At 41.5% G+C, this 25,122-nt stretch overlaps 1 protein-coding gene across 1 annotated transcript in view; it reads left to right on the plus strand.

The window, feature by feature from the left end:
* Positions 1-3,684: 3,684 nt before the first annotated feature.
* The window catches only part of palm2akap2 (PALM2 and AKAP2 fusion), a 95,290-nt gene continuing 73,852 nt past the window's right edge, over positions 3,685-25,122 (plus strand). The window contains exons 1-2 of the mRNA XM_073477359.1: positions 3,685-3,831; positions 14,313-14,364. Coding sequence (XP_073333460.1) covers positions 3,788-3,831; positions 14,313-14,364 — 96 coding nt within the window. The 5' untranslated portion in view covers positions 3,685-3,787. The remainder of the gene's footprint in view (positions 3,832-14,312; positions 14,365-25,122) is intronic.

The following is a 25,122-nucleotide window of genomic DNA, read 5'->3' on the forward strand; positions in this document are numbered from 1 at the left end:
GAGGAGCCCTACTGCTATGTGGGAAAAGTAGTATAAAGCCTATTGTGGCTCCAGAAGAAGCTGCATCTAATCTTGACAAGACTGAATCACAGAGTTCGGACTCGGATGCAGAGCTGGCGATGATACTTTATTTTGAAGGTCAAAAACAGAAAGCGCCTCGCAAAGGAGGGTTGGCTAGGAAAATTAGCAACTAAAATACCTATCTTCTAGGGAGCGATAACAACGAAAACGAAGAGAACAAAAAACGCCTCCGAGGAGAGAAAAACTACAAAAGGGATGAAGTCAAAACTAACTAAGGCTATGAAAAGTTAAATGACAAAAGGTCAACAAAAAACTCTCTTAGCGAGGCAAAAACTGAGACTGAGACTAAGGTATTACTTTGACAAGAGTGATGCTTCACAACACACGACATGACACACTGGCACAGGACAAAGGGAGACGCCGACTATATGAACACATGAGGTAATGGGGAACAGGTGGACACGATCAGGAATCAGGGAAGACAATCAGACTGGTGACACATGAGGAAGGGCAAGTGACCTGAAACGAGAGGAGAGTTAATTTCCAAAATAAAACAGGAAGTCACAAAACAAACATGGAGACAGGACAAAAACTTAACTTGACATACCGGTGTGACAAATCTGACAGATTGCTTCCAGGGATGTAACTCAGTGAGTGATGTTGCATTGTGGGTAATGTAGGCGCCAGGTTTTGAAAAGGAAGAAAAATGCGTTAAATAAAAAAGACAGTATCTCCAGCCTGCCCTCATCAGAATAATGACTGCATAGGTCCACTATGGAAGCAGTTTATTATTATTAGACACATATTTATGGTTGTTGTTATGCAGCTAAAGTAAGTATAAATGAATACGTAATGATAGTGAGTGTAAAGGCAGTAAAGGAGGAAGTAAGGAGAAAAATTATTAACAACGACAAATCAGCCCAGGGAGGAGATCAGGCATGGACGGTTGGGTTAAACCAGCACCAACTTTCAGTCAGGAGGCAACGTGTCATGCCCAGTCTAAAACCAGCTAGTCGACGGTGAGTTTGTTTAACTTACTAACGTGGTAAAGTTACATCATGTTTGTAGCGTAACTTAAATTAGTTATTTGCGTGAGTTACGTAACATAGGTAGGCTACGTTTGTAACTGAAGTTACAGAAGAAGCTTACCGAAACCACAATGTTTTCCTAAACCTAACCAAGTAGTTTTGGTGCTAGGCTAACCAAACTGCGAATGTACAGTGAAATGTCCAGTACAACTGTTGCTGCTACGCTGAGCTCATGTTGTTTTGGGAGTCGCTGGCAATGGACCTATTCAGTTGTTTTTGTAGAAGGATGTTTTAAATATCTCTGGTTCTGCTGTATTCATTTTGATTAGCCAATTTGCTTTAAAGTGTTCATAATGAGTCTAATTGTAGAAAAGTTAAATGCTTGCGTTAATTAGCTTCTATGTTCAGTATACTGTGAGGCCCAACTTGTTTATTTGCTGCTGTTAAGCTAGCTGGGGGCGCCACCCCACGTGCTGCTGATACACAGCAGTGACATGTGTCTTGAGTCAGTGTAACGAGCAGCGTGTGTCAGTGTTGGTCAAGTGGTGACTACTGTACAGTTGTGCAGTGCCATAGCTTTATTACAAGTTATCTGTGCGTGAATGAAAAACGGGTGAGTATTTATCTGCTAACTGTGATATTTTATTTCCTTGTGTTTTCATTCCGCTACTGATAACTTCTGTCAAAGTCGAAGTGGATGAGAGTTTGGAGCTTAGATGCTAGCCCGCAATTAGCATTATGCTAATTACCTAGTATCCCGTTACCTACATGCTAGTTTATGGCCCTCACATGACCCTGCACGAAAGTTACAAATATGTCATGTAGAGTTCAAAACATGTTCGAACCTTTATTTCCTGTTGTTAAAACAGTCATGTGCTTATTGCTGGGCTCAAAATACGAAGGTGATAGTGTGAACTGTTGTCGCCTGCACCGTTACCGAAGCTGTGCTAACTTCGTGACAGGAAGTTGCTCTGTGTTAGGATGTAGTGTGACTGTCAGTTTTCACAATAAAAGCATCCCAATTGTTAGACAGTAGGAGAATTTAACGCAGATATACGTAATAGGAAGTTTAATGTTAACATTAGCAACAACTTGGCATATTATGTTTTGTAATATTATACATATTGCTGAGCATATGGGGTTAATGTATACCCAATATTTGCTGTGTATTTTGTTATTCTTTTCTTTATAGAAACCACAGCAAGATATAACTACACAGCTGTTAATGCATGCAATGTGAGTAAAGGAAGAAGTAAACGGCAATGCAATTTAGCCACTGAGTGACATAACTAGAGGCAATTCATCAGATTACCAACTATTTTGATAATCGATTAATCAGTTCAGCCGTTTTTAATCCAACATTTGTCACATATTTGTTGGTTTCAGCTTCTTTAATATAATGATTTGCTGCTTTTCTTTGTCACTTATGATTTTCTTTGGGTCTTGGACGGAAGAAGTAGTCTGAAGAGATCACTTTGGGTTCTTGGAAATTGTCGAGAGCTTTTTTCACAGTTGCCATTTTCTATGCAAAACAATTGAGCGACAAATCATAAAAATTGGCAGATTAATCGACAATGCAAATACTCATTAGTTGCAGCCCCATAAGCATTATTGTATGACTCGGCTCTGACTCGGCTCGGAACCAGACTGAATGTGATCCTGTAGTTTGATCTGACAGAAACCTGAATGGAAACACCTGTAATCTGCAACACTCAACACTCTTCAGAGATTACGCTCAGATTTGTGTGAATCCAGCTGTAAAAATCAGCCATTGCCTCATATTAACGCGACAGCTCCAACCCGCCTGGATCTGGATGTGGAGGATTTGAATCCCTAAACTGCAGCTCAGTTGTAAGATAATGTCTGTCCACAGTGACATGCCCTAGTTCTCGTATGTCGTGACGATTGAATTAGAATTGTAAGGGGACTTAGATGGTGTGTGTTTTGGTTGTCCAGATTGTTTTCCCGCATATCAGTGTGCTGACTTCCTTTATAGCTGACAAATCCTGCTCAGTATCATCCAGTCTTATTCATCCAAATATGCATCCATTTTACGTAAACATTTGTCCTGTGTAGGGTTGCAGGACACTGGAGCCTACTTAAAGAAGATTCTTTTTTTTCTTTTTTTTTTTTTCTTTTTAAGTATCCTATCTGCCTCTTTAAAAGAAATCCCTCCTCAGTCTCAGAGGGGAAAGGTTGCTCTCAGGGTAGCAGCCGGAATAAGGCAGGTTGGCCACTCCTTTCATTATACTGTAACTCCCCTAAGGCTCGCTTTCTCTCTCCTGTCTCTTCTCTCTCTATCCTCTGCTCTCCATCCTGCCCCCTCTCTCATCTCCATCTATCACACTTGCTCCTAGATTATTTCTCTCTCTCTCTCTCACTCATTGACAGCATCACCTGCACATTTATACCTACAAATACACAAGTGACGACTCTTTCTCTATTTCTCTCACACATGCTTAGACCCATCCCCTCCTGCCGGCAGAGCGGGGCGATGCAGGAGCGGCAACGGCAGCAGCAGCTGCTCTGACACATTCTGGCGTGACTAGCACACACCGAAAAGGCAGGAGGAAAGAAGAAGGAGGAGGAGGAGGAGAAGACAAGGAGGAGGTGGGAGGGAGGAGGAGGAGAGGAGGAAGAGGAGGACACAACTCTGTCAAAAGGACACCAGAGGACAAGGGAAGGAGAGGAGGACGAGGAAGAGGAGCAGGGGAAGGAGAGCGGAGGGTGTTGCAGCCATGTCAGACACACCTTTGCAGAGGAACGGCACCGCAACAGCACCGTGAGTAGATGATCTTTGTATTTTCCTATCTATCTCTGTCTCCATCTCTGCTGTCCTTGCCTGCATCCCTCCACCTCTCTCCCCTCCATCTGACAGGCTGGGTTGTCATGGGAACGGGAGCTCCGTCATGGTGAGGCTGCTGCTCAGTCATGACTGGCGAGGAGACACGCCGTACACCGTGTACACTCCTCCCTCTCCTCTTCTTCACACACCCTCACACTCTCTCTGCAAACCTCTCTGCTTTCTGCACATCACCCCTTCATGGCTTCACTCTATTCCCCTCTTTCTGTCACTGTTTCTGCAAAACCAGTCCTGCACTCCTGCAGCCTCTCACTCAGATAGTCCTCTGATACAATGTGTGTGAATGTGTACCAGAGTGTGTGTAATGTGGCATGTTTCAGAATAGTCAATGTGGTTGCTGCAGGCTCAGTCCAGCCTCTGTGTGTCAGCACAGTCCGCCATGCTGCAGACCTCTTCTCCTGTGTGTGATGTGTGTGATGTGTGTGCCTGAACCTGAAAATGAAGAATCAACCTGAAAAAATATCCAATACACCCGCAGTCATAAAATCACAGCAAGACAAATATCAAGCAAATACTGGTGGTGTGTTAGGAATCTTGGGAGCTTTTTGGAATTTTTGCTCAGATGCAGACTGTCAAGTCTTTGGTGATGTGTCCCACAAGTACTAGAGAGGAGCAGTATCAGCAGATTTTCAAATCAATCTGACCTGTCAGCTGCATTGCCAGACGAATATAGAATTTTAAGAAAATAAGAAAAATACCCGTTTGCCCCAAATATAACAATTTCTGTGAAAAATGTTTCTTTTTTTATATTCAAAGACAAAACATCCAAATGTGTATTGTCTTTATATAGAGCCAGTACCAGATCTGATGTTACATATTGGGCCTGTTGCTTTGAAAGAGAGTTGCATTATGGGTTGTTTATAGTCCTGGTACCAGGCTAGTAAGTTTTCCCCACACATCAAGCGGCAGTGATGCTGTTAGAGTAAGTCAATATTAAAAGTGTGCAGTAAGCCCAGTTGAACAAAAAGCAGCCAAATGGAGAAAGATGGTTGATTTTTGGGTCTCATCCCCAGGAAGTCAAATACTGACGCTTTGAGTTGGCAATGGACCTGATAGCATCAGTATTTGACGACCTGGGAATGACACTCAAAATATCAACCATCTTTCTCCCTGAAGTTACATTTTGTTGCTTTACCCAAGAGTTTTCTGCTGGTTCTTGCTACCGCGGAAGAAACTAATTTTAAGATGGTACAATATTGGAAAGTTGTTTACTGACGTCTCAACCACATAAATGGACTGGAAGTAATTTGTCAATTTACAAGATTCAAGATTAATTGACACAGCTAACTGGAGGTGTCACCATCACAGAATGTTGCATTAAAAGATGGCAGGGCCCTGAAAGACAGACAAAAACATAAAACTATATTCCTTGCCTTAGTGCAGCAGAGTGTCATACAAGATGACTGAAACACCAGCTGAAGGAAGACTGCACAAAGGTGAGATCATGTCATCCTGAGAATGGGAGCTTTGTTATCTCAAAAGAACAAGACAATCAACCCGTTATTACGAGAATACAAAAGTTAATTTCCTCTTATTAATCATAATGTTCATCAGAGATCAGAGGTACTATGCAAATATACTTAGATGGCGTCTTAACTTTACCAACTGATATAAGCTGGCAAGGTCAGATCATGAAGTACCCAGTATTGATCAACGCATCAGACTGTACTTCAATCTTAATACATACTTAAGTTTCTATTCCAGTTCCCCTATGCAATTCTTGTGTGTGTAGCCTATTGGACAGTAACTGGACAACAAATGCAAATTAGTTGCTAGCTAACTCTGGTGCAATTACTTTTAATCATGCACCATTACTGTTATATAACAATAAACAACGCATCTGTTTTTTTCTTCTTTTTCAACTATGAGGACTGAGGACTTACATTTTGTAGATGTATCTTGGGTAAACCTACCTTTCCTACTCAAATGAATACTTCACTTATATTACATCTGGACAAAGCCTTTGTAAAAAAAGGTGCTTTAAAATCCAAAGCTTTGCAAATCATCAAACAGCTGAGTTCGCTGGCTCTTTCTGAGTCTCAGCGAGATGAAAGGACAAAGTCTGTAAAATCATTTTTGTTGCACCTGAATGTGCTGCGATCAGCTGCTATATGAATCGGTGTGGAGAGAAGTAGTGACAGTGATACTGTAGTGAGAACAGCAGAGTGGGAGTTGTTCTTAAACATTCAAACCTTTGTGGGTGTACAGTGTTATGTTCCACTGAAGCTACTTTTGGTGGAGGGATTCGGGTGGCTGCTAAACAACAAAATGAAGAAATTCATGACTGATTACATTTTGACAGTATTGAGGTGCTTGTGGTGGATTTTACTTTGAAAACCAGAAAGCCTAATGTAAATAAGGTACAGGCGAGTCTTGTGCTGAGCTTTAGCTTTAACATCTGTCTGTTCTGACAAACTGTGTATTTGTTTGATAAAAACATGTAGATGTTGAAGATTAGGGGATGCTGTGCGGTCAGCTGGTTTGAGTGATAACCGACTTGTTCTATTGCGGCTCACCTCCAAGCAGAGAGTCTTAATCAGCTGTCGACAGGCAGTTCGAGTGACAGGTGGGAGTGATTTTTTGCGTCCTCTGTCAGAGCCGCACCCATGAAGCAGGCAGAGAAAGTGCAGTGAAGCATGAGGCAGACCTGCTTCTTTGGCGCATCAATAGTTAATGTTTTAATTGGGAAAATGAGACAGTGCTGTCGTGATTCAGTCTTTCACGTCCGATCTCTCCTGAGCTCTGCATGTTTTCCTCTCTCCTATGGGCTCATTTTTAATCACCATATAGGCTGCACTCTCTTTGGGTTGTTCACTGATTCAGCAGAAAGAAGAGGTAGTATTTGTGGTCATGTAGAGCGCAGACACCACAGTGGCAGATGGCCCATTCTCTGTTGCTATTTATTGCACACTCAGGGAAGTCTTACAGAGAAGGGACTCTCAATAGCGATGGGATGAGTTAAGCATGTAAAGTTTTACCAACTCAGCGACCCACAGCGAGCACCAAATAACTGTTAATCGCTGTTATGTTTTCGTTCATTTTAAATCGGAGTTAATAGGAATGGTTCATTAATCCTCTTTTATCCATCAAAAATACGAAACAATTACTGAACAAAACAAGCAATTTATGATGTGATGAGCAGCTTTCAGTACTTTTGTACAATTTATAGACTAAAAAAATAATCAATTACTGGTAATGAAAAAAAAACAATGGATTGATTGATCATGACAATAATGTTGCAGCCCTTAATCATGTACACAAGGGTCTCGATTGGTGTATTTATGACCCTGGGAAGAAACTTCAAGCCCATTCATAGAGAACAATTTCATACAGATGCAATTAAATGTTCTTTAAAGAGTGAAAAACAACATAAAATGTTAAAACATAAACACAGACAGACAGAGAAATAAGATGAACCAATACATGAACATGAATTGTCAAAACTGGATGAGAGGAGACAGGCAAACTACAGAGAGAAGAATAATGGCTTCCAGAGAAAGAGGGAGCAGACAGAACATGCTGAGGTGATGAGAATCTGAGTGTCTGGAGGCCAAGACATCTGCTTCTCCCACAGACCGTATAAAGGAAATGGACGTAGTTTCTGGGTGCCTTGAACCTGCATTCTTTCTAATGGCCAGCAGGGTGCGACTCCCCTGGTTTCAAAAAATAAGTCCGATTTTATGTAAGCTTATGAGAAAATGACCCTACTTCTCATTTGATGTATGACCTCAGTAAACAGTTTCCTAATGAGGTTGTGGTCTCAACCACTAGTTTGAAGTCTTCTTTAATACAACACAATGTTGTCTTATCCAGATATGGTCACTTCTGGCTCCAAAAAACCAAGATGGCAAATGATGAAAATGCCAAACGTGAGGCTTCAGTACAGTATTTCACAAAACAGTGGGTGACATCACAGTTGCTATACGTCCACTTCTTTTATATACTCAATGGCTTCTCTTTAATCTTTAATTCCACTTTAAAGATTTATTTTAAAAAAGTCTTATAAATACATGCAGACACTCAAACATGTGCATTGATATCTATGGGCATGCATGTGAATTCATCTCTGTCATTGAGATTTGTTCGGAGCATTTCATCAGCTTTGAAAGCTATCAGTAGTCCAAAAATCCTTACAGTCAAATTAAGGTTGCTAGAACTGGCTGTGGCAGACAGAATTATTAGTCCTATCTTTTATAAAAAACAAGACATCACCAATTTTTTCTCTCCAAGACTCGCCGAGACACATATTTTGTTTTTTGTTAAATTAGACCAGTTCTGCTGTGGAAAAATAAACATACTTTACAGCAGTGACAAGGACTGCAGTGCTCAGGGAACTGGCCGTATTGAATTTAGGGGAAAGGGTGCTGAATATAAGGAGGGGGGCAGAGATTGTCAGGTTTTTAAATACTTTTTCAAAGCTTGTAGCTAAACTGTGTGTGCAGACAGACAGACAGATAGACAGACGATGTGGCATACAAACACAGCTTTACCTCCCACAGTGATGTATAAAATATGAATGAGATCAAGGTCTGGCACTCCCCTCGCCAGAAATATGTCTGTTTTTGTTTGGGTTGCTTCTTCTCTCCCCCTTCACTCTCTTTCTGTCTCTCTCTCACACACACACACACACACACACACTCACACACACATACAATAATTCAGTCTGCAGCAGAGGCCAGTCTGTAGCAGATGTGTGGCTCTATCTGTGTGTCTCACTTATTTTGAGGAGCATTAAGGTAAAATGTTGGAGCACCAAGCTCAGGAAAGTTGGGCAAATGATATGACTGCATTAGCATAACACACACACACACACACACACACACACGCACGCACATGCACAGTTTTTCTGACTTATTTTCTTTGTCCATATTTGCTCATTCCCTCTGCCTCCTACTCACCCTTTGCATGTTGTTATATTTGTGTGTGTGTGTGTGTGTGTGTGTGTGTGTGTGTGTGTGTGTGTCTATGTGTTTTCCTGCTTCTGGTTCCACATCTGGAGGCCATTACCTCTGGGCTGGGGGGGAGGCGGAGCTGGGCTGGCTGTGCAGTGAGGTCATCGCGTCGTCGTGGCGATGCAGAGGAACAATGATGCTGTTGTCTCGACGACGACCAACCAACGTAGCCGACGCCAGAGTTAAGGGGCTGAAGGGGGGAGGGAAGGTGGCAGCAATTTAGGGGGCGTGGAGAGAGTTAACAAGTAGTGGGAGTAAAGTGGAATAGAAGGGAAATAAAGTAGAAACTGTTCTAAAGAAGTAGAATAACGTTAAAGTGAAGAGGAATGATTTGTAATGACAGTGTGCGCAGCCAACATAATGATGTGATTGGTGTGAATCCAGGTCAAACAGAGATTCGCAGAGAGGCCAGAAGTCTTTGACTGCTGCTGGCTGTAAAGTCAGACAGCTGCAGAGCTGAGCCTGGTTTTATAACATAAACTATATATCACTAAGTCCCCAAACAGGTCACGGTCTATAACCTGCATGTGCCCACATTACAGACATAGCAATATGTTTAAATGGAGGCAGGTCCCACGGTTAAACAGTACAGTTTTTATTTTAGTATCTCGATGGTGAACCTCAAGCAAGCCAATAGTATGTTTGACTTGTGCTGTAGATATTATCCAACAGAAAACGTCAACAAACTTTTTTTTTAATTCATGAAAACTAGCAAGTCACATGTATAATACATGTTATCATCTTGACAACAACCTTTAGCTAAAGAAACCCTTAATTCCAACAATTCCAGCTCGCCAGTATGCAACAGTACTACAACAACCATTACACCAAAGATATAGTTTGGAATACCTGCTAAACCTGCAAACTTTTTTTATTTCAGGGCAGCGCAACAAGCTGTAAACACAACAAAAGAGTCTGCATCTCTGTCTATTTTTAAAAAGAGATATATTATTATTATGTATATTATGAATTGAAATTGTATTTTGGATTTTAAAATGATTTGTAAATAAAAATAAACCTTGAAACCTTGAACAACAGTGATGGATTATCACCTTATGCAACATTAGCTGTGATTTGAACTCTTGCAACCTAATGAATGTAATCAATTCCCTCAACTTCCAGCTCTGTTTTTGGTCTCCACCAACCTCTGATGGAAATATGTGGCTCTAGATGCTCCATGTGTCTCAAGTAACTGTTTTTGTTATCGCTGCGTCACAGTGATTTGGTCTACAAAGTTGCAGGCTGTTAAACCAGAATAATCAGCTCAAAGGCACAAGCTGACATTGCTCCCTAGACAAAGAAAGAAAATCCAGTATTGCGCCACTCTAAAGTTGGCCAACGGCAAAAACTCAGGACCTAAACCCAATAATCTACATTGTCCTCACAGTGGACAAACTGTTAAAAGGACTCATAGACTACAGTAATAACTTCATCTCATGATATATCACTTCATTAGCTCTTATTTTAAAGACTGTGTTGCCAGTCAGGTTTAGTGAACCTTAATGCATAACAAAAACTTATAAAGACAAACAAATAAAACAAAAGAATGTAATATGTTCTAGTCTTAAAGCTGAAGTAAACAGTTCTAGAGAAAAATAATTGATTGATGAGTCTCATTCGCACATTGTCAAATACTGACGCTTTTGGCCAGCAGTGTCCGGCCCCAAGCGTCAGTATGAGATGACTCATCTGATGACTTATCATTTTCTAGAATTGTCTACCGCAGCTTTAAATGAGAAGAAAAATATGCTTTTTTACTGTTGTTGTGCACAAAAGTCTTCTTTAGTAACTTTAGAGAATTGCAGCGGATAAAAATTGTCAGCACTCCTGAACTGATGAATCTGCAAAATACTTGTCTTTGTGCAGTAGTTTGAAAATGATATAATAACACTGAAACATCGTAATCCCAGAGAGCCCTAAATGTTTTATATAGAAGCGATGGCAGAGAGCTGAACGAGTGTCATTTTTGATTTACTCAACTCTCCGGTGGCTTTACAGGACAGACACTCTCCAGCTGCTGTTATTTATTATACATTTTTTTCTCAGAGTAATGCAGTGGCTGTTATGTCAGAGTGTGTTTGTGTGATAGTATGTGTGTGTGTGTGTGTGTTACATGCTTCTGTATTCTCAAAAGAGTCGGCCAGGACTGCTGCTGCCGTTTCTCCTTATAAGGACGTCTGCTGGTGGAAGGTTGGATGGAGAAAAAAGGAGAGAGAGGAGGATGTGAGGGATCGAGGAAGAGGAGCAAGGAATTGATAGATGGAAGGACAGGTGGGAGAGGAAGAGGAATTGGGCCATGGAAAGAGAGAATGAGGGGATTGTATTTGATGGGGATTAAGAGGAAGAGGAGGTCAGAAGGAGACATGGAGGGATGGAAAGAGGGAGAGGAGGAAGGTTGCAGGGGTGAGATTTGAGGGGGAGATGATTTTAATGGGAAAGAAAGGAGGGAGGGAGGACAGAGATGCACCATGGGAGGTATGTAGGAAAAGGAGAAGTTGCATGGAGGGATAGTAACAGGGAAAGCAAAGGAAAGAGAGGACAAAAAGAGGAAGGGATGTAAGGAAGGGTGGAGGGGAAAAAACAAAGGAAAATAAATGTGGTTGTCGGGAAAAAAAGAGTGAAAGAGAGGAGGGTAGTAAGAGAATAAATGAAAAGGTGTAAGAGAGGAGGCAGAAGAAGAAGAACGGATGAAACCAAGGTGAACCTGGAGAGTTAAAATAGGGAGGGAGAAAAGAAAATTGGGACACAGGTAACAGTGACCCATTTACACAAGCTGTGCCTGTCTGTGTGTGTGTGTGTGTGTGTGAAGGTGTGTCATGTTTTTGCAGTTTGTACTCAGTTCTACTGATGTTCATTTGCATGCATCAATTTCATGGAGTGGCACAATTATCTTCTGTTCTTTTCTTTTGTTTCCATCCTATTCCTGTTTCTCTAATGTGTTCAATTGATGTCACTGTGAAAGGTGCTGGAACAAACATAAAACCAGAATGACCAGAAATAGATCCTGAAGAGTCAGCTGTAGGCTTGTTTGTGTGTGGGCGGCCGGACTGTGGACTTTTATTAAAAGATCAGAATAATTTAAAATGATAGTAACATGCTATGATGCAGGTTTAGGCACTTTGGGTCTTTTCTGTGAAACGTGTTGTATGACCCCTACTATGAGAGAAAGTGTTTTCAGCCCATAGTGCTGTGGTGGCCTGTGACTGGAAGGTAGCAGCGAAACAGCAGTTGCAGCAATTCTGTAAACTCCATCACATATGGCTGAAGGCTAGGCTGCTGGGAAGTGTCATGATGCAGTGGCATCAACTGACCAGTTCTAGGTAGATTTGCAGCAATTGGTCAATTAATCGATCAGTGGATGAAAAGTAAGTCAGTCACTGGCTTGGCAGCCTTCTCGTTGAGCTCCGCTGTAGCCCCTCCACCTCCAGACATGTCTGTTAGGTCACAACGTGTAATGTGAACGTGAAGTGACACGTTATGTTAAAATGTCAATATATTACATAGCCGATGACATGTACAGATGTGCATGTGAATCAGTGGTTGCAGACCCATTCATAGGTTGGACAAAAGAAGCAATATGAAGACGTCACTCTGAGCTCTGGGAAGTTGTGAATAGCATTTTTCACAAAATTGTGACATTTTATCGAACAAACAAATACTCTTGAAAATAATTGGCCGATTAATGAAAATAATCCTGACTTGCAGCCCTAGTTCTCAGGTATAAATGCTTCATTTCCCACTATTAAGATGATTTGTGGTAAAGGAATACATTTGTCATTTGTGTCCAACACACATGTAGCATCCTGTGTTTCAGAGTTGAGACTACATTGTGTAACCATGGTAAGCAGATTTCCAGTTGTGAGCCAATAGAAACTTTTAGCCATGGTAACTCAATTGATTAGCCTGTATATTACCAAAATTAACTTTTTGGTCTACCGCCAATGGCTGGTACTTATCGGCCAGATTTCTTTCTCAGCCTCACATACAATTGCCTAAAAAAACAGTAAAATTGACTTAAAAACAGTGCTTTTCAAGCAGTGGTGTTGCTGCCATAAGAAAGCCAATCTCTTCTCAACCCCTTTATCTGTGAAGCCCCACTTCTCTCTAAATGTCCTTTTAACTGTACTTCCACTAATTCTTTCCTTTTAGAATAATCTTCTCCAATCCAATCCACAATTATTGATTCATAGATTCAGTGCAAAACAATCATGGTGGACACTTTCTGTGTTGTCACGATGGTGATGAGAGTTTTTAGTGAAGCATTTTGGAAACCTGTGAAAAGCAGCCAGTGTAGATTTTTACTAGCATGTGGGGAGTGACGGGTGCTAACTTTGGACCCTGTTTATTACATTCTTGACCATGTGTTGAGGAAAATATCAGGTAAACCAAAAAGCAAATAAGTTACTGCTAAAATCAGTGAAAGGAACTATTTTGATAATCGATTTGTTGTTTTGATTCATTTTTTTGGTGAAAAAATGTCCAAATTCTCTGATTTCAGCTTCTCTAATGTCAGTATTTTCTGCTTCTTTTACTCCCCTATGACAGTAAACTGAATGTCTTTGAGTTGTGGACAAAACAAGACATTTGAGGACATCATCTTGGGCTTCGGGAAACGCTGGTCAACAAAATTTCACCATTTTATGGACCAAACACCTAATCAATTAGTCGATATAAGTCCATACAAAGGTTTTTTCGTAAACTGCTCCTTCAAACACAGAACTAAGTGGTCAAAGTTGACAATGGGAAGGATTATTTATCTCAGTAAAAAGATAAGCCTACATCAAGTTAAGATGAGGAAAAGTAAGAGGCAAAATTATTGAAAGAACAGTTTCCCCTGTTGTTTCCTCTCAGCTTTCAAATATGACAAATTACACCTCTGCTTCTCTTTTCCTTACTTCTGCAATTTTATTATACTCTTCCTCTTTCTCTCCTTCTTCTCACACTCCCCCCCACCTTCATACCATCACTCCTCTCTCCCTCCCCTCCCCTCCCCTCCTCTCTCTCTCCCTCTCCCTCTCAGCTGCTCCTCCCAGCTGTTTAATCACACATGGCTCATGCCTAAAAAAGAGAGAGAGGGAGGGAAGGAGGGGACAAATGGGAGGAGAGACGGAGAGTGCAAGAGAAAGAGTGGGTGATAGAGACAGAGAGAGCAGCGGGCTGAGTGTGGAGGCACATGGCCAGTGAATGAGAGATCTTTGCTTCCACTCAGCGCAAGCTCCTTCTCCCACTGTCTCCTCTCTCCTGTTGGATTACTGCTGAGGAAGGACCTCGCCTTCTTGGATACTCCTCCTTTCCTCCTCTTCCTCTTCTTCTTTTCCCTCTCTCCTCTACTTCCCTGCACCTCTTCACAGAGGGACTCCAGCTCTCTTGTCTTCCCAAAGATCTCACGTCTCTCCTTTCTCCTTTCACCCCCCCCTCTCCCCTGCTTCCCCTCCCTCCTCCCCTCAGGATGTCGTGTGAGGAGGCTCAGCTCCACAAAGAGAGGCTGCTGGCCTTGGCGGTAAGTCAGAGTGTGTTTAAAGCGTCTTTGACCTCCTGTCTGTTTGTCTGTCAGTGACTTACACAGCCGCCCCGTCTTCTTCTTCTTCTCTTTCTGTCGTTCACTGTACAATATCTCGCCTGACTGTCTGGCACCTCGGAGTTCCTGCAACTTCACCAGACTGTCTTTCATAAGTTCTCTCTCTCATTCTCTGTCAAGCTCTCTCTGCATTGTCACATTACTCATTCATGTTCAATTCACGTTAGTTCAAACACATGTAGACGAGCGGGAAAAAGTATCTGCCTCTGTTTTTGTCTCTTTGCTCCAAGTTCAAGTTTTTTTTCTTACTTCGACTACACAACAGAGGTGTCAAACATCATGGTGACCTCTTGGTTGAACAAAGTTTACAAAATATGGTCACTTTTGTCTCCAAAATACCAAAATGGCGAGACATTCTGCTTTTTCATTTAAATCCTTTCCCTTTAGTGTTTTTTATATGTTCTTGTGCACGCAAAAGTTATTGAAAGTTAAAAAGCCATAAGGCTGCACCAACGGGAGCTGAACTCCACAAAAAAAACACTGCTCTTGAAATGCCTTGTCAGTAGTCCCACCTTTTAATTGCTTGACTCTGTGACATCACCATGTCACACATTTGCATGATTATGCCGAGCAGCTAGTTTGGCACGTAAGAATTGATTTAGCGCAGCTGCTCTGTTGTTGTTAGCGGTGCTGGCTCAGGCGTGTGTGAGCTGACCAATCAGAGGAGACTGGGTATTCATTCGTGGGGTCCTTAAAGAGACAGGAGCTAAAACAGAGTGTTTCAGACAGAGGGGGAATACAGTGCTGCAGCACTGGATTTATGGGAAAATTGATGGATTTTTTGAGCATTAAAGCATGTAAACCTATTCCAGTAGTAACCTATAATAAAATGATGAACCTGAAAAAGAGCATAATATGTCTCCTTTAAGCCAATTACATTTAACTTATGGATTTCATATGAGCCTAAACAGAAGCTGAAGATACATCTGACATCCACTGTACACATTCCCCAAGTTAGCCAGTAGTCATACACCTGAGCTTCTCTGGTGTGAGGTTGAATGCTAATCAAGGCAACAAAAGCTAAGTTTGGTCACTGCATGTCACTTTTGGTAATCGTGATTGCATAGAGGAGTTATGTTAGCCATTAAATTAAATGGCTTCACAGGTACAATATGTAAGAACTGGCCACCTGTCAAATTCATACTCAAAACAAATAGAGGCCAGCGTATCACCAGAGTAGCCGCTAACTGCTGCCCTTAGCTAGTTAGGTCAGTTAGCCATGTAGCTAGCATTTCAGACTGAGAGCTCAGAACTTGTGGAGTGAAGTGTTTACACCGCTAGCACAGGAGCTTTGGGCCAGGATGGGACAAGCCTAGCTGGTTAGCATGCTAACTTCAGCAGATATCTCTGCAACACATTACACAGACACCATATTGTCAAAACTTCTTTTTAACCACATTCTGTTAATAATTTTAGTTGGATTTTTGAATATTTCAACTAAAATTCTTACTTATATCCCCTTTAGTGTGTTGGAAGCCCTACAGCATGACATCATAGCCTCCTACACCCATTTTCGTCATATAAAACAAATTGATTTCAGTTGCACCCATTATAATGTGACTCACTAGCCTTCATTCCTGCACTGCTGCCGCTGTGTTTGTCTTTCTGTTCGTGTCAGCTTTCATCTTCTTCCATGTCTTTTTTTTTAAGAGGGGGGGAAACTAACCTCATAGGAAAGTTCTTTCAGGGTTTCTTTATGTCTTTTTGGGCAGATGTCTGAGGTTTTTAGGTACTGTATATATGTTTTTTTCAAAATAGAAGAATCTCAGCTGCAAGGTGGTCTAGAATATGTTTCGTTACGTTGCCGTTATGTTTCATGATCATCTGCTGAAGCGTTCGACTCGGTGCTGGTAGGACTTCAGAGCAACGGTTAGAACGGCATCGCCGGACTAAATTTGGCGCCAGCAAGGAACCACAGCATACCACACACACTCAAGACGCACAGAGGCACAGGAACACACACACTAGTACGTACAAGTGGGGGGAACAGCGGCAGCAGATGGAGAACTATTTTGGCCACGTTGAGCATGGCAGCCGTACCAGGCTTCATGTACTTTGAGAGTGGAAAGTTCTCATGATTTTGAGCACAGAGGAACAAGCACTTCAGTTTCTTGCATCATTCTTGCATGCGCATTTGGCAAAATACTACAAAATGGTCGATTATGCGAAAATGAGCTGAGAGTACACTGCCATATTCTGGTGGCAGCTGTTGTAAACACTACAAAGAGTGCTCGTCTAATTCTATCATATCAGACATCCTACTGTAAGTGCCAAAAGCTTTGACACACATTAAAGAAAGGTCAGGTGTGGAATAAAAGTAAATCATTTGAGCCTCTTTGTCTCCTCCAAATGAGCATCTGTCTTGTCTCACCTCTCTGTGTATGCAGTATATCAAAGACAATAACAGCGCTAATAGCTTTCAAGCCCTACCAGGCACTTAAGTAGAGAAGGCTTACTATTACACTAATAGTACTAACAGCTCTCTGAGGCAGCGAAGCACTCCGAGGGAGCCAACCAGCGCAGGTCCAGTGTAAATACAGTAGCTGGACAGAGTCCTCCAGGGGAAGGAGGTTATAAAACCTCTTCTGACTGTCAATCTAGAGCAAGCATTTCCGAATCCTACAGTGGATTAAAACCTGTCCCTTGACAAAGTTTGATCATCATACGTGCTGAGACCAGACAATATTGTCTTGGCTTGTCTGGCTTTCCTAATAAGCATTACTTAAACCCCTGCAGAGAGGTGTACTGTGCCTACACACACTTACACCCACTGTCTCCGGTCCGCAGCTGACATGCTAATGTTTTCATCAATAATTGATACCCTGAGATTTCATTGTCATCACCGTCAGTGCCTGACTTCATCAATACTTCAGCAGATCTTGAGACAAATTGGAAGCTTCCTTTCAAATCAGAGCCGAGGGGATGGACCGGTCGTCTCCAATCCGCCTGAAGACACACCTGCTGAATCCGACACTGATTTTAATTAACATGTCATAAAGAAGCTTCATCTATTGAACATGACTAAAATAAAAATCACTGTCAGGTAGCAGACAGCTGTCATTTTAATGTTCATTAGCCACAGAGACAGGTCTGTGTGCTGTGTGGCTCATGAATAATGCATGGCACTAATGGCTGTGAATCAACAGCCCTTATTTTATTTTTAATTTAGCAAAAGAGACGACATACCTATCTGCCCAGTCACATCAGTCAAATTAGAGAGTGGAGAGTGAAGTCAAATCATGACAAATACATTTTCTGCACAAACGTGACTCTCGACAGCTTTTTAAATTTTAATGATCTAATTTCAACAATTAGTTATTTTACACTCTGTACTAGAAAACAAAGATTCTAATTTATCAATGAATGTATCACCCAGCTCTAGAATGACCCGTCTTGTGAGTTTATTCCTATATATAACTTTATGTGAGTGCATTTATATTTCATATTAATTATTGAAAGAGCAGACGAGCAATGAATCCCGTGTGGCATCTCTCTCCTCATGCACAATTTACGTACTGTACTTTCTTGCTACATTTCTTCCCTATTATATCTTGCATAAAACTTAAAGGATAAGTTCACCCAAAAATGAAAATTCAGTCCTTTTATACTCAGCCCCATGCCGATGGAAAGTCAGGTGAAGTTTTGTAGTCCATATTCTGGAGCTTTGCAGCTAAACAGTGTTGCAGCATTCTCCTAAACAACTGAGGAAGTCCATTATAGTTCAGTTGTTTGGCTGTGAAGCTCCAGAGATGCTTTCTGGACTACAAAGCTTCAACTGACTTTCTCATTTTTGAGTGAACTAATCCTTTAACTCAGCAAAAGCATGGCTAAGATGGTTCGCTCTTGAGATTTGTCTCAGTTAGTGTCTTCCAAACTGAAAAAAAAAAAGTACAACTGATTGATTTGATTCCACATAATAAGATTACTTAGCGTGTTAATCAGTCAGTACAACAAAGGGTGGGTGTTGCCAGTGTTTCATTTAAGAGTGGATGAGTGGATCAGCTCATATGTCCGCCCCACACACACAAACAAACGGACAAAGATCCCCACAGTCTGATAATGATTACGGCCTGTCAGCTGCCAGCAGTGCGGGTTTCCATGGTTACTAATTGGTCAGATTAGTGAACAGTTGTGATGTAATGTCGTTAAATGCAGACCTGTAATTGGTATATTATTAACATGTAATTATAGCAGTCGGATGGAGCGCAGCCTGGTCAGAGATCCCTAAAAAACTGATTACGTGTGTGTGTGTGTGCATATGTCTGTGTGCATATGTGTGTTTTTTGTAAATGCGTGTGTGTTCACCAAAAGCCTGCGTGTGGTTTTGAGATCAACCAATGACTGATGAGTGCTTCATCTTTCTAATTAGCTGTTGCCCGTGTGGCCTGCCGACCGCAAAACGGCATGGCAAAATACATAAACGCTTGTGTGAGTGTGTGTGTGTCTTTTTGCGTGCACTCATTCACTAACTTGTGTTAGTGTCTGTGATATGTTTACACAGATGACCTCAGCCCTTTGGACTTTAAGCTGCCCCCTGACACACACACACACACTCAAATACACACACAAGGCCGCAGATCTTTTGTGGCCAAAGGGGAATTAGGAAGAGGAGCATGAGGAGTGAGATGATGGCGCTGTGTGTGTTGGAAAGACAGAGAATGAGGAAAAGACAGCTGCTGGCACTTGGAACAAGACGGAGACTGTCGGGAACTTCAGGATTCTCAAACCTAAATCTCTGTTGTCTCTCTTGCTGCTTTATGAGTATTAATAACAATCCTGCAAGACTAATATGCAGTTATGAATGATTGTATTTCCTGGATTCGACCACTGGCTGATCTTCTCAGATGAGCTCTGTGAAGTAATCTGTGCAGCTCAGGGTTGTGGTGGAAGCTGGTCAGTGTTCTGGATCCACTTAGTGAGGTCTAACTGAGGGGAGTGAGTGGGGCAGGGTGAAGGTTAGGGGGATGCTATAGCTAGACCTTGGCATGCACGGAGATTTGTGGCTGTGGCATGCAGCGGAGGGCTGCGTTTAGAGAGGTAAATAGAGTGGGGGGCTGGGCAGCCTGCAGGCATGTGTAGTTTCAGGTTGTGGTTTTGCTTACAGATTGTCATATTGGCAGCACTGAACCACGGAGAACGATTTTGAAGATATTGATTGAGGCTGCAGTCAAGTGTTTTCTCCTGACTATAAGTTACTAATTCTTGCCTTAACTTGATAAGTTGATTTACCTTGGTCTGTGGGTAAAGAAAAGCACAAGGACAACTTCTCCTTAATAAGTCCATCACCTTGGCCACTTGTCAAAATACAAATAAGGTAATTTACATAATAAAATAAATCCTCACAAAAATAAATCTCATCATACACGATCATTTGCAAACAAACTGTTGAATACACAAAAACACAGATAAGTTAATCAGCACATTTATTTATATTGCAACTTTACATTTATTTAGGCTCATTGTTTCTCCTGTCACAACACTGTGCTTATGTTCTGGTTAGGTTTAGTCACAAAAAACACATGATTAAGGTTCGGAAAACATTATGTTTTGGCTTAAAAAAACCTGTTTAGACTGTGAAAAAATATTTGTTTTTTGTCACCACACACGGCTGGAAATTGTTCCGAGGTCTCCTCTAAAACATCCAGTGGTGTCAGGCTAACAACTGCTGAATTGCTAGGGTCACTGGTCAGAAAATATCCAGTGACTTCCCACACAAATGCAATCTTGTTGCCTCTAAAACCACCACCATCCCCTCCACCTCCACACATGACATCCAGAGAGGTCATGATACATGACATGACACATTTTGCAGAAATTTTTATACGGTGCAGCCTATGACACACACTGATTTGAACATATCTGTGGTTCGCAGAAACGTTGACTGCATTTTGAAAGCCTTGAAAGAAAGAAGCAGTTCTTACAATCATACAATGAAAGGTTTGTTACAGATTAGCCTTTAACCTCCTGACATCTGCTTTTATTAGCAGGAATTTTATTTTAACTCAAGTAGGTAATGGAAATTAGATCAACGGTTGCAAACTGCTGTAAACTTTGTTTGGCAGAGCAACAAGAGCATCCTGAAATAACCTCTGTTTGTTCATGTGTCAGTTATTTGTCCACAATAAGACACATTGACAATAACTAAATGAGACACACCCCTGTAATGGTATTCATATGCTTTGTCTGAAGTGAGAGCGAACACAAGTTTCCAGCCCTGGATGAGCGCAGTTATATTAAATCTTTTACACCTTTATAACAGATGTTTGCCATCTCTTTAAGCTTGTGTTTACAACATGGAAACTAGCTTATTTGGTCAAAAAAGGTAGCCAGATTGTTCCCACTTGCTACATTAAATTGGAAACGTGTAAATGCAGATGGCAAAAATACACAAATATTAGTTTATAATGACTCACTGGAGTTTTAGTCGATGTGCTCACATGTGATTGCTCAATGGGCTCCCTGAATTAGTGTCTTAGGTCTTGAATATTTGGCAGAGTGGGTGTGTAACTACCAACGGAGCAGATTGGATCCTGTAGAGGCAGGAGGTGGCCAGGGGAGGCTTGGTTTATGGACTTCAGCAGTTGATGGGGGTGGGGGAGTGTGCTTGGGGCAAAGTCATTTTAAGGGGGAAGAGGGGGTGTGGTTGGTTGGGTGGTAGGGGGTCTGGGGCACGCCAGGCATTACATGCCATCTAAAATTAGCAGCAGCTGTCTACTGGACATTTCAGTGTGTTTGTGTGTGTGTGTAGACGCCTGTTTGTGTGTGTGTGTGTAAGTGTTAGGGTTCACAGAGACTTGAGACAGGAGAGATTGGAATGCGGCTCTAGTGGGGACTGCTGGTTTTGAAATTATATTCTTGACATTTGAGCTTAACTGGATAGTAAACAATACGGAGTGACAGGAGGACAGAGAAATAGTGTAGATGACACGTAGCAAAGGTCATTTGAACAGATACACATATGAATGCAACACATTATACATCACATCGCTCTCCCCATAATAGATACGCTCTGGTTTGCTGATCGCAGTGAGATTGTTTGTCGGCTCATGAAAGGAGCGTCAGGAGACTTTTTAAGGTTATAATGTGTTTGTTTTTGTGTTTATCCATGTGAATGTAGAGGTATGCATGCACATGTCTCACCTCAATATGGACATGATGAGTATAGTCACCACCTGCTCCTATCGCATGACAACGGCATGCGAGGCATTTCAGCGATGTGCTAAGTTTGCATGTAAAGACACCAGCGTTAGCTCGGAGTTAGCAGGTTAGCGTTCTGTTCACTGTAGACCTGACAAATTAGCATTGTCTGAGGAGGACATCACATATCGTCGTATACTTTTTCATACTGAAGGCCTCTAGCTGCAACTAATGGTTATTTTAATTTCACCATGACCAACATTTTTAAATCAAGTTTATTCATAAAGCACTTTTGAAAACAACCACAGTTGACCAAAGTGCTTTACTAATTAGTCAGTGGCAAAAAGGCACATATAGTAGTAAAAAGGCACAATAACAATAATAAAGAGGCGATGAAAATATTCAAAGCAATATCAAAACACTGGGCAATAATGTTAAACAAATTTTAGCTTTTAAGATCAATTAATTAAAAAAATCTAGAAAATATTGAACCCTCAGGAGCAACCAAAGGTCTTTCTAAAATCTAGGTCTTTCTAAATGCAGAATCAAACCCATTCAACACATTTAAGTGGCCAGTCCATTTCAGTCTCTGTTCTCGAAGCGTTCAGGTATGGTTTCCCACCTAGTGGAAGACGATCACTGTGAGATGTCTCTGCTGGGTGTGTTGGCATGTGCAGAATGTGACCCATCAGATTTGCAGCTCACGTCAGTGCAAGATCTCATCACCAGCAGAACTTTGAATTTAAGCGAAGTTACATCACCGCATTATAATCATGTGTGTGTGACCTCATGCCGGGTGTGTGAGCTTATGTGTATCAGCAGTGAAGAATGTTGTTTACGGGCAAGTTTGTGTGTGTTTGCGTTTCAGTGCTCGCATGTGCACATTCTGACACTTTTTCGTTGTTATGGAAGCCGTCCAATCAGCGTCTGGACATGCGGTAACAAACTGTTTTTTGCCCTATTTGCTGTATGTATAAAATTATGATCAGTGGTTATTTCTTGAATTTTATTTACTTCATGGTCAAAGAAAATTCTAGAGAAAGAAAACAGTCGTAAACCATCTTAGAATTTTGGACCAACCCCTTACTTCAATCAATCTTTTCCTACTGATAATGGTTAGGGTTAGGGTTATTGGTTCAAATGTCTTTTTTGAATATTCCCAATATTTCCACTTAAACAACCTGACAGTAAATCCTGCTTTAAGTCAGAATTTTGTTCAAGGATTCATTCATGTAAGTATTTTTTGGATTCTAGATCGGGATCCTTTGTTTCCACCTTAAAGTCTTTTGTTTGTTCAGTTGAGAATTAGGGTTTGGTGATGTCTACAGAATTGGAAAATGACAACGTCCACAGTGAAACATCATGATTGTCGATGATATCATTTGTGCTGGGGGTCAGTAAAGCTGAGTAGGGAGAATCCTCACCACTGTAGTCACCACTGCTTCCCACTGTCACTCTGATGGCATCGCCCAACTGTGTCACAAAGCCTAGGAAACTCTGGCGCCTGTCACCAGCAAAGGCAGCAGGCAGATCAGTTCTCACATCTATGCCAGGCAAACGTCCCACAAACATATCCGTGTCAGGTTTAAAAAGGGTCTCCAAAACACATCCCAGATAGCAAAATGGTTGCAGCCCAGATCTGGCCCACACCGGACACGTTCATCCAGCCCACATACCGCATGGAATGCCCAAGCGTCATCTTTCCACGCAGTTTGTGGGCCAGATGAGGGTGTCTCGTACAATTTTGCTATCTGGTATGCCCGTAACTTAGTTGTCTTCAGCCTCTGAAGCTTGAAACAAAGTTAGCCGATTAGCTATACAGAGGAAGCAAAACTAAGAAAAAAACTAAAGTAATATAACCAAGCATCTTGGGTTTAATAAGAAAACAAGATAATACAATCATGGAGGCGTAGTGCATTGACCAACAACACCAACAGCTGCTTTTTATTTCTCTCCTACATGCCACAAACAACTCCTGCCTTATGACACTACCTCCAGTCCAAATACCTGTAGTAAACACAGAACAGTCTGTGACAGTACAATTGTGCAACTTTTAAAATCACAATTTTATGATGGTAGAGGGGTCATTAGTAGATTGTCAGCCATAGGCGATGGTGTCCAAGTGTGATACCTTTTGCCTGAAAATATTTGTCTCAATCCTTAACAATAGTAGTGTTGAACAGTTTGTTGGGGCTGATTAAATTATACAAATCAACTACAGGAAACCACCCACACACAGAAGGAGGTGAGGGTTAGAGAGGAAATCAGTCATTGACTTTATTCTGTCTTTTCTGGCATAAACACTACAAAGGAAGAGTGAAAGTTCATTGTGCTGAACTGAAGTTTATTGGAACTGTAATCAGATACTGTAAGTCCACTTCACTGCCAAAATGTTCAACCCTGTAGGATGAGAGGCTACTGAGTTCTGTCCAGTCCACGTGCCTTTGGGTTCACTTATGAAGCCAAACAAATCAACAATCAACAAAATTTGCCCGAACCATTTAAAATATTGAACACAAATATTGGACACCAATTTCTCGGATGGTGTCAACAGTAGTGAGAAAAGTGATGTCCCTTGTATACGAGCTCAGTGGCAAGCCAAGTGCGGCCAAACACTCAGTGAGTCAGAGTGTGGGAAGTCATGAGTTTGTCACCAAGAATGTCAACATATTTTCCTGAGGGGGAGGATGTGTTTTCTGAGGGGAAATACAGTGAACAGAACAAAGTCGGGGTCTGTCCTTTCAACTGTACCAGGCAACGGACTCTTTTCATCTTTTTGTAATCAGTTTCTGTTGCATATTCTCAAAGACAGCGACCGTGCCTCCAGCTAATGATTTTTAGTTTTGATCAAGAAGTCATAGCTGGACTCGTGAATGATTCCAACACTCTTCGACAGGAACTCTATGACCCCAGGGAGCTGACTAGTTCTTGGCACTGCAACCCAATTGAAGCCAATGTTCAATAGTGTTTCTAATTCTTCAATTTGTACAAGATCAAAGAAGCACTATGATAGAATTTTCTCCGTACATCATGGTCCAAGATATTGTGTGAGGACATGAGGAAGCAGGGCCTACTTCCTGAAATACATCTCATCATGCAGTTATTTCCAGAAGGTCTCATTCCAGCAGCCACCAACAGAGTGAATATCTTGGTCTTATTCACACTGTGTTCAGATTATTGACTGTATAAGGACGGAGCCTTCTAATCTGAAAAGTGCCTTAAACCTGCATTATTTCCAATGGCCAGGAGGAGACAACTCCACTGGTTGCAAAAAGAAGGCAGATTGTGTGTAGGCTTATGAGAAAATGACCCTTCATCTCACTTAAGTTATAACCACAGTAAAAAGTTGTCTGATAAGTTTATTGTCTCAATCGAAAGTTTCAAGTCTTCTGAAAATACAGCATGACGTCCATTTTGTAACATAGAAGATAGAGCAAAGTATGTTTCAGGGCTACCGTGACATGTCCTCAGGTTCTCAGTCAGATATAATCAGGATATCCTTCCCAGCTTCACCCACTCGTCCAAATATGTTCACTTCTGGCT

This window comes from Pagrus major, chromosome 12, assembly GCF_040436345.1.
Source record: "Pagrus major chromosome 12, Pma_NU_1.0".
NCBI classification, from domain to species: domain Eukaryota; kingdom Metazoa; phylum Chordata; class Actinopteri; order Spariformes; family Sparidae; genus Pagrus; species Pagrus major.